This window comes from Vigna angularis, chromosome 6, assembly GCF_016808095.1.
Source record: "Vigna angularis cultivar LongXiaoDou No.4 chromosome 6, ASM1680809v1, whole genome shotgun sequence".
NCBI classification, from domain to species: domain Eukaryota; kingdom Viridiplantae; phylum Streptophyta; class Magnoliopsida; order Fabales; family Fabaceae; genus Vigna; species Vigna angularis.
The window spans coordinates 32095979-32107262 of record NC_068975.1 but is presented as its reverse complement, the minus strand read 5'-3'; the positions used below and the strand labels follow the sequence as shown (position 1 = coordinate 32107262).

Below are 11284 nucleotides of genomic sequence, written 5' to 3'. Positions count from 1 at the left end.
CTTGTTTATATATTCATTTTCTTGTTTTGGATTGGAACTCAAATCTCAACTGTTAATCAAGACAAAGTTAAGGTATATCTTTTTTTCTCTTCTCTGTTTTTTCTTCTTTGTCATCTGATGATCAAATTCTCATACCTTCGTGTTTGTGTATTACAATTTGGAACTCCTTATTTTCCAGTTATTTTCCAGGTTGCATGCCCTCTTATAGCATTATATATACATGATGTCTATTTAATTATTGCTAAGAGAAAGATTTAATTTTTAATTTCAATTATCAGGTTTTCCTACGATTTTGAATGTTGATAATAAGAATAATTAATTTTATATAATTTAAGGTTAGACACATTTTATTTACTTGAGCCTTTGATACCCTTTATACGTGTTTTATAGTTGTGCTTATGTATAACATATAAGTTTGTTTTACCTGTGATTTTTTTTTTCAATGAGAAGATTCAAATGCCTTATGAGTTGTTTTGTTGGCAAGGCCCAAAAGCATTGTTTTTTTCCCAAAAACATTCAAAGAGGCTTTTGTATTTTTGTAACTCATAAATATAAATATAAATATATATATATATATATATATATATATATATATATATATATATATATATATATATATATATATATATATATATATATATATATATGGTTTGTCAACGAGTATATCAAATTTTAATTGACAAAAATATTCTTATATATTAAAAATAAAAATTATTAAAATACCTTTAAAGTATGTATGTTTTTATAAATAAGATATTTTAATCAATTAAAATTTAATATACTGTAAAATGTTACGTAAATTAATCAACCCTTTATATATATATATATATATATATATATATATATATATATATATATATATATATATATATATATATATATATATATATATGAATTAACAGGGCTGTGCAAGGGCTTGTAGGTTCTAATCATGTTTATACTATTTCCCTCCGTGTTTTCTAATTGTTATTTGGTAATAAGATTCAATCTAATTTCATAGAACATGTTTATGTTTATATGTATAATTGTATTGGTCAGTTTTGGTTTCAAAACATGTTTTAAAGGTTGAGTTGTCTGGTTGACAAACTCAAAAAAAAAAAACGTTGCTTTTCAATATTTTAGCTTAATTAATGAGACTTTTGCATTTTGTAACTGATGATTAATAAATGTAGATAACAATAATAACTAACAGTTTTAATGAAAAACATTAAAAGCATTTACTCATCTTGATATTATATTTGACATAAATATTTCTTATTTTAAAACTGATCATCACTTAGTTTGTTTTTATTGAAGTTCGCAAAATATTAATAATTTTAGTTTTAAATGAGACTTTATTAATTTGAAATTGATGACTAATAAAAGCTATAAAAACAATAAATGTGAGTATACGATGCTTAACTGGCATGAGTTGTTTAAAAGTAAAATTATTATGTCAAAATAGGAGAAAAAAATTGTTTAAATAACCCTCTTTTGAAATAGTTTTATGAATACAAATTTCATTTTAATATAAGTTTCACGTACATATATTCACATGTTGCTTTGAATATAAAGAAAGTTGTTTATAAAGTGAAAAAAATTACTTATACAGAAAGTTCTAAAAATTTATAAACGACTACTTTTAATTTAATTAATTCATGTAGGTAAGATCTACATTAAAATAATATTTTTAATTATAAGTAGGAACATGAAAATTTTGAAAAACTAGTTTTTTTTTTTTGAAAAAAAACCTATACTTTAACACATTTTTTTTACTTTTGCTAGGAACCTTTTGTCATACAAAGAATGTTGTAGTTTTAAAAAATCTAATTACTTATACAGGAACATGAAAATTTTAAAAAACTAGTTTATTTTTTTGAAAAAAACTATACTTTAACACAATTTGTTTACTTTTGCTAGGAACCTTTTGTCATACAAAGAATGTTGTAGTTTTAAAACAAAGTAGTACTATATATTGATAATTAATGAGTTAAATAAAGTTTTTATTTGGTTATATATATGCTTAATGAGGTTGTCAACTTCTTATCTTTATTATATTTGACAGTGTTATTAATTGGTAGAAATTTATTTTATTTCAGTACATCCACACACACACACACACACACACATATATATATATATATATATATATATATATATATATATATATATATATATATATATATATATATATATATATATATATATATATATGAAAATAATTAATACATATTTTTATTCAATTTTCTTTAGTCATTTGTACAATTGAAACAGCTTATTGGCGCTTTTTTAGATAACACTTTGTGTTCTATTGCCTATTGAGCTGTTTTTTTTCTTCAGAAGTTGTAGTTTGTTTTAAAAAATATTTTATAGTTAAATTAAACAATTTATTTTCCAGGTAGTAAATACTAGTGGGAGACATTTTGTCATAAAAAAAAGGAAAATAATAATAGAGTAACACATATTTATATTTATTTAACATATATTATAACATATTATAAGTATAAAATTATTATAAAGAAAAAGTAAATTTTTTTATTTTAAAAAAAAACTATTGTAGCATAACTACTTGCAGTTCTTTCTTTGACTTTCATTATCACCTTCGTTTGTCTTAAAATTTTCTCTCATTGTTTGGGAACTGAAATTTCACTTCGATCAAAGCAAATTCGAGGTATATATATCTTCTTCTCCGTGACTTTGTCCTTCTATGTTTTTACTATAATATATATTGCTGGTTTTTAGTTTTTGCTAGTTGTTGGAAAAAGCTTTAATTTTTAATGTCAAGTATCATTTTTCTTACTGTGATTCTAATTGTGTGTAACAGAAACAGGCTTTATGAGTTATCATTAAAGTTTGACACAAATAATTTCATTTACTTGAGTTTAAAACGGTCATCAATGTATTTGGTGTCTAAAATCGCCTATACTAGGCAAACATGATGTACGAAGTTCTATTATATACAGATTTTATTTTTCTTACAAATTTTTATCTTAATGATTCTTTTTCAAAATTAAAACTTGAGGAATCTTCTTGATGTGCTCTATTTCTGAATCACAAGGGTTTCTTTAGGGCATAGACGATGTTCGTTTTTCATGAATCCTATTGCTTATGGTATGAATGGTGAAAGATTAATTTGAATTGAATAACAGCAGTTAAGATGGATCAAAACCAGCGACGTGAAGCAGGAAAAAGAATTAGTGGAGCTCCAGCACAAGCAGATGGAGGCAAGAAACAGGCAGTTGGTGTTCCTGTAGCTTCACCCTATGCTGGAGGGTATCGCTATGATCGGCAATGCATATACCAGCGGCAGCAAGAACAGTTGCAGCAACGGGTAAAAACCTTCTGGGAAAGACAGATGAAGGAAATTAAAGAGAGCAGTGATTTGAAGAACAACTTGCCTCTGTCGAGGATTAAGAAGATCATGAAGTTTGATGAAGATGTGAAGATGGTATCAAGTGAGGCTACTATGCTGTTAGGCAAGGCTTGTGAACTGTTCATAATGGAGCTCACAATGAGATCTTGGGCTCACGTGGAGGATGACAAAAGGAAGATAATTCAGAAGACTGATGTTGCATCTGCAATCTCAATGAATGATATGTTTGATTTTCTTGTTGATGTTGTTCCCAGGGATGACACTGTCCCAGTCATGGCGGGACAGCAGGTGCTTCCGGCGCCAAATCAGAATGCTCCTTACCCTTATATGTCACTTCCACCACCACCACCACCACCACCACCGTATGCTGCTCCGACAACTGCTCCTGGGAATGCTTCTTCTTCATCCGCTGCAAATCCATTCTATTTCAACTTCAATCCCACCCCAGATGAACAAGGCCCTTCCAATTCCAATCATCATTGAACACATAAAAGCTACCAAGTGAAGACAGTGCTGTTTAAGGATAATTTTATGGTCTGTATCTTCGACTTTAAATGAACCTTTCTCTTCCCTTTCCAGTTCAATGGTCTATCAGTACTTATGATTTGAATTCAATAAAACGTATCAAACTGTCTTCGGTGGCAATTTCATGGATAACTATTGTTGCTTAGTTATTTCTATTCCAGATTCTAGATTCTGCATTCATTAATTATATATAGAGAGAAATATATATAGATAGAAATAGATATAGATAGATATATAGAATTATGATTATTTGAAAAAAAAAATGTTTGATATTAATAACTACTATTTTACAATCCATAAAAAATGTCTAACAAAAGTGAAATTTGTCATTAATATATATATATATATATATATATATATATATATATATATATATATATATATATATATATATATATATATATATATATATATATATATATATATATATATATATATATATATATATATATATATAAAGAAAAAGAGAGGATGAAAAGTAGTGAAATAAGTGAGTGTAAAAGCTTTTTAATAAATATTATAGATAGATAAATAGATAAATAGATTTTTTAGTGTTTAAATAGTGTAGATAGATAAATAGATATAGATAGATTTTTTAGTGCTTAAATATTATAGATAGATAGATTGAGAGAAATGAATGAGATATTGGTGGGTGCATAAACCCTTGACATAAAACATTTGAAGATAGTTAGGGTTATAATATGCTGTCTTTGTTTATCAATGAGGATATATATATCTCACCTTTTTTTAAAATTTAATTAGACATTTTATCTTTCGTTTTACTTTTATTGAAGAATATAGGCTCAGTGTGTATTTTTCCTTATTAAAGGTTATAGTTTTTATAATATAATCTCTTACGGTGTGTTTAAATATGTAATGATATTATTCAAATTTTACTTAATTAGCTGTTGTGATATTACTGTTATTTTTATTGATATAACAACCTCAACTAATTTCTTTTTTGTGTATTAAAAATGAAGAAAACATAAATTTTTTTTATACAAAATAGTATGAGAATGGAAAAACTTTTTTTGTTTGAGGTTTCTCACATCATTTCAACTCATTTTTAACTATATTTACTAATTAAGGATTTCCTTAACCTTATATGTAAATTTTAGTAAGCAATTTTTAACATATGAGATTGTAATATTTTTTTAAAACAGTACTTGAAGTGACATTTTTTTAAAATGTTAGCTTTTAACTTTTTTATATATTTTTTCTTTTTTACTTAAACTATTTACTATTTACTAAATTTTACGTTTAATCTTTTCTAATTTAGGTATTTTTTTTAATTATTTTCATTTTCTTTTGTTTCTCTTATTTAATTCAGAATCTAGGATTTTGTGTACGTAGGAATATTTTCTTATTTACACCTTTTCATTACATATATAAGTAAGTATATTGATAATAATAGAACATCTGTTTGGTATTACTTTTCTGATATTTTATATCACACTATTTATTTTTATTTTTTCTGATATTTTATATCACACTATTTATTTTTATTTTTTCTGATATTTTATATCACACTATTTATTTTTATGAATTTACATCAAATTATTGTTTAGTTTAATTATAACTATTCTTCGAGATTATCTTTACAATACAGTTTTTTTTCTCTTTTTGGAACTGAGTATTAACCTTTTCAAAATAATAAGACTATGTTTTTTACTCACTGTCTTATAATTAGATTGGAAAAAAAATTCCTTACTTATATGCATGTATGCACAGATAATATGTTACGAGTAGTTAGTATTTATAGATATTTATATATACAAATAGCATATAATGAATATTTTAATATTTTTTTATAATAAATATTTTAATATTTTCTTATAAACGAGTCAAATATAAATATTATATTACCCGGTTTACAAATATCTGTTACTTACAAAACATAAAAATAAAGATAAAATTATATTTTATTAAATTAAATTAAATTTAAAATAAAATTAATTTATATTTTATTAGATTAATTTTAATTAAAAATAAATTTTAATTTATATTATATTTTAATATTTTTTAATTTTATTTTAAAAATGTATATAATATTTTTTTTAATATTTGCAGGTGATACATTTTTAAATACCGTCGAGTTTTTTTAAAACAGATATATGCATGGGAGCAAATGGATTGCAGGTTTCATTTGTAAATCAGATTATCTACGTTTGACCTGACTCGTTATGATCTCTGATTATAATCAAATTTAAAGTAATTTCAAAAGTAATTTTTATCCTTTAGTCATGAAATATTTTGAAAATTAAGGTTAGCATAACAAAGATTAATGTTATTTAGCATATTGTGATTTTACTATTGGACATATCAAACAAGTAAGCGAAACTCTCAAACCACTGCTAAAATTTTCTATACTTTATACAGTTTTTTTTTGCATATTTCTTACAAAAGAAAATTGCAAGAAAATTATTTCTTTCCATTTTTCCTAAAAATTTAGATCAATAATAATTAATTACCATAATATTTAAAAATTAGCAAAAATTTCTTATAAATTTTTTTATAAGATATATCCGTAGCAATTTTTTTTACAAAAAAAAAAGTACAACAATTGTGAATATGCTTCTCAGTTTTCCTGTTCTTCATTATAAACTTTACGGTCTAATGATAGAGAATCGAAAGTGAGATAATAATAGCAAAATATCAACTGAGAAGAAATCTTGATAAGAAGAGTGACGTACCTGTCTCGCGTGTTTGCGCCTTCCCCTGTATACCTTAAGCCTGTGGTTGACGGCTTTTATACCTTAAGCCTGTAGTTGACGGCAAGATTAATGTCGACCTGATACTCTTCAGCGGCGACAGATTCGCCGGATTTTTCTAAATAACTTTGTGTTAAGTATAAAACTAATTTTTATTTTTTTATTATATAAAATAAAAGTAGACACACATACACATAAACATGGGTATAAAATTATCATTGTTTTACTACTACTATTGTTTTTTTTCTTATATAAATTCATATTTGATATTACTTTGAACTATGATATATTAGATTGACACCTTTCTTTGTTCGTTTCTTTAACTTTTCTTTTTTTTCTATGGTTTTTTTTTGCAAGTATGAAATTTAATTTTAAATTCGTTCGAACCAATTTTCAAGCATATTAAAACTTTTAAATTTTATCTAAAGTTCAATTAGTATTTTTTTAATATTGGAGTTTATTTAATGTGATTCCATAATTTTTTTTATAATCGAGCCTTAATTTTATTTAAAAACATTGAATATAGGTCATTCCATTAAATTAGTTGTATAGTCTAAAAGCTGACCACATATAAGTTTTTGTTTATTTTTTCTTCTTCTTTCACCTTTCATCACCATTTTTCTTTTTCCCTCTCTTCTCCATCATTCACCTCCATCATCATTTTCTCTTTTGATGTCATATCCCTCAGTCAAAGTTAAACATACTTAAGAAGAGTTGAAGTTATCTGTAAAAGGTGGGCTTAAGCTCTTATCGCACAAACTATTAGTGAGTATAAATTAAGTTTATTTTAGGTCTTGTATAATGAGCCAAGTAGTTTAGGGTTTCTTTTAAGTTTTGCATTTGGGCCTTGGATTATAGTGTAGGGCTTTGGGCCTAGAGGATATGGGCCCAAAGGGGACACATGGGTCTAAGGTAAAAACTTAGCTTAGAGAGCAAACCTTCTAGAAGCTTGTGAGCTCTTGGCTAGAGTGATCTCCAAGTTGCCTTCTTTTGTGAGACACCGTTAAACTCATTGACAAGTGTACCAAATTGTTCTGGTAATATAAAATGGTAAGATCAAGTATCGTTTTCCAACAGACTCGCATAATACTAGTTAATTACACTATTAACAACTCGTATAGACTCTAGAACAACATATTAATTGAAAAACAAGAAGATTAAATTTCAATTATGCAAGTTTGGACTTTGGTGTTTGAAGACACTTACACATGGACTAGACTAGAAATGGTATGAAATGACATTGTTAAGGTTAGTTTTCACCTATTTACTCTTGTGCATACACAATTTCATCTCTTCTCCCTCAAATTACTAAAGTCAATCCACAAAATTACTCTAGCCTTAATTCCTTAGGTGAAAGAGCCTAGTTTTTCCCTATTAAACTCTAATTTATTGGAAAATCTAATAAGTAAAACCCGCATTAAGAACTAGGATCTAAGACAACAAGTGAATCATCTTCCATTTCTAGAATCAACGAACCACTAGGACTCTTGTTTCAGTTCTAGATTACACAAGATACGTTCCCATACCCATGAATCAAAGATCAAGCCATGAACATCTCTATTACATGCAAGCTTTAAGATTGGAAACAAGAATACTAGCAATTGATAGAAAAGACACACACACACACACACACACACACATATATATATATATATATATATATATATATATATATATATATATATATATATATATATATATATATATATATATATATATATAGTGGGAGGGAGATCTATAGAATCATTTAATAAATACACAAGAGTTCAAAGGCTACATCTATCCCCAACAAGATGGGTTTGACTCTCCATTTCCATGGAGATCCTTAAAGCTTACAAAATGGCCTTGGAAGAAGAAGAAGAACTCAAAGAGGAAGAATGGAGTGTTCCCACAAACCCTAGCAGCCCTTCAAGCTCTCCTCTGAGTGAAATCGCACCTCCAAACCACCAAAGACTCAAACCCCTTCGAGTTTTAGGTTTAAATAAGCTTAAACTGCCACATCAGCAAAGGTGGCGCTCAATACCCCTAAAGGGGGCGCCCAGGCGAAATTGCGAGGTTGTGGCGCTCAACACGAGCACACCAGAAATAAGCTTTTGTGCAGTTTATGCATGTGGCGCTCAACAATTATAAGCTAAAAAAGAGTTGATTTTGCTACTAAAATGATGTTTAGATAATGGTAAGAATTAGCATTATCAGACACATGCTCTTACCATGTGGCATGCTCCTAAGGGAGAAGATTTCTCTTTAGTAGTGACCATGTGTCATGCTCCTAATGGAGATGATTTATCCTTAGTAATAGTCATGTGTCATCCTCATAGTGGGAGGATTTTACCTTGGTCTCCAAGTTAGAATAATATATTTTTACTTCAACAATTTGGAAACCAATAGAGGTGTCTCTCTCATGTAAATTAACCTTTGAATTGAGTATTGTTATGTTGCTAAATTTGTGTCATACTACTCAACTAAGGTCACCAAGGCTATAACATCCCTTTTAGGTGTCTTCTAGCTACCATTCCTCTTGAGTTAGCTCAGCCTTTTTTGAAAGCAACTAAATGCCATCATAGTCTATCCCCTTGTTTAAGTCATATAACTTGAAGGAGGAGTCATCATCTCGTCACATCAAAATCACCATATGAGTACCATATTTCCACCACCATTAAGCTTTCGCAAACCACCACGCATTTAGAAGTCTCCACCTTGCTTAAGTCATATAGCTTAGAGGAGCTTATTCCATCATCTTTCCTTCCTATCTTCTTCATCATCTTCCAACTTGTATCACAACCTATTCTCCCACCGAGAAAAAACTCATCAAGGTTAATGTTCACCACTTTATTGGATCTAAAGTTGCACTTCACCCTAAGATGCACTCTCATTGTCCTCACTCCAAGACGCAAGAGGTTAATGTTCACCACTTTATTGGACCTAAAGTTGCACTTCACCCTAAGATGCACTCTCATTGTCCTCACTCCAAGACGCAAGCTTCACCTTCATATCTCGCATGTTAGATTTAAGCATAATTAACTTTAAAATGTCATCATTCTAAAAATGGTTCAGTACAATCATCGTCACACAAACTACTTTTAACAATCACACAAGAAAAGCATAAATTCTCATGCTAAAAAATAAAACTTGCATTTTAGAGCCCTAAACTTATGTGAAAACCGAGTTAGGAAACACAAGTAAAGAGTGTCAAAACTCTAAATTTGGATAAAAACATCCAATTATATATTTGTGAAGTTTGAAAAGAAAAATAAAAACATCCAATGTTGGAATCTGATATAGTAAAGGCTTTGTGGTAATGCTTTGAGAGACTTGGGAGAAGGAATTTGGAAGTATTTGCGCAGTATGGGAAAGACATAAGAAGGAGATGGAAGGATGTATAGAGAAGATAAAAAAATAGAGGGGAAGTAAACAAAATAAAACAAAAACACACTCAAAAAAGAAAAACAAAACTCAGAAAACAAAAACTAATCATTTCGTCACATTTCAAACGATTAACATCAATTTAATTTAATGGAAGAAACTAAATTGAATATTTTTAAATCAAATAGGAAATGAAATGAAAAATAAAATTAAAAAATCACAATAAATAATGAAAATAAATATTTATTTAAATTTTATATTATAATATATATATATATATATATATATATATATATATATATATATATATATATGAAAACTTTCAAAAGGTTATGTTGGATATGAACTTTGACATCTACTATTTAAATTGAAAAAAATAAAATAAAAGGATACAAAGCCTTGAAGAATCACACAAAACTTAAGATAAAAATTACATTTCACAAAATATAAAGAAACTATACTAATTATGAAAAAAAATCAAATGAATAGTTAAAAATAAAATATTAAATCAATTATATTGTTTTGTATAAATCAAAGTTAAATTAGCTACTTTATCAATATAATGATTTCTTTTTCTTTACGAAAAACATAAATAATAGTTTTTCTTTTATTTCATTAAATATAATTTATTATACTTTTGTTATTAATAATAAATGCTAAATGTTACGTTTCTGGAAAAACTATTTTTGTATCATTAGAGTCAAATATCAAGAATTTATTACTTCCACTACCATTTTCTTTAACTTTTCTTTTCTTTCTTTCTACGATTTTTTTTTTCTAAAGTTTGAAATTCAAATCTAAATTTCTTCACAATAAAATTAAGGTATTTTAATATTTTTCTATCTAATTAATGTGGACCTTCAACATCCACAAGTAACGGTTTTCGTTATTCAAATTTCATTAAATGTAATTTATTATATTTTTATCAAATAACAATCAAATTTAGAAATTAAAATAATTATTTATTATATTTTTTAAGTTACATATTATTCTATTAACTAAAATTTGTCCGTATATAAAAAGTAAGAAATTAAAAAATAAAGTATTAAAGTTGATATGTGTTTTAAAATAATGAGATCGATTATTTAAATATTAAGATAATTCAATAATATAAATAGAATTTTATAAACACATCTCATCATCTAAAACACTCAGTCTCGGGATTTATTCTGAGACTCTAATGATCATTCTTTCTCATGTAGAAAAGGATGATGCATGTGATAAGAGTAGTAGGAGGTCATAGTCTGGGACCTTACCTTAGCAAAGGGTGTCTTAACGAACTAGCCTTCTGTGGTAGCTTGGTGTGAGTCAGTTGTTTCATTACTGTAAGTAC

The 11284-nt window shown here is 26.8% G+C and overlaps 1 protein-coding gene across 1 annotated transcript; it reads left to right on the top strand.

The window, feature by feature from the left end:
• LOC128197462 (nuclear transcription factor Y subunit C-3-like) lies at positions 1 to 3997 on the top strand. The gene is made up of 2 exons (XM_052879461.1): positions 1 to 72; positions 3129 to 3997. The coding sequence occupies exon 2, from the start codon at positions 3137 to 3139 to the stop codon at positions 3833 to 3835; it is 699 nt and encodes a 232-aa protein (XP_052735421.1). The 5' UTR covers positions 1 to 72; positions 3129 to 3136; the 3' UTR covers positions 3836 to 3997.
• The last annotated feature ends 7287 nt before the right edge of the window (positions 3998 to 11284 follow it).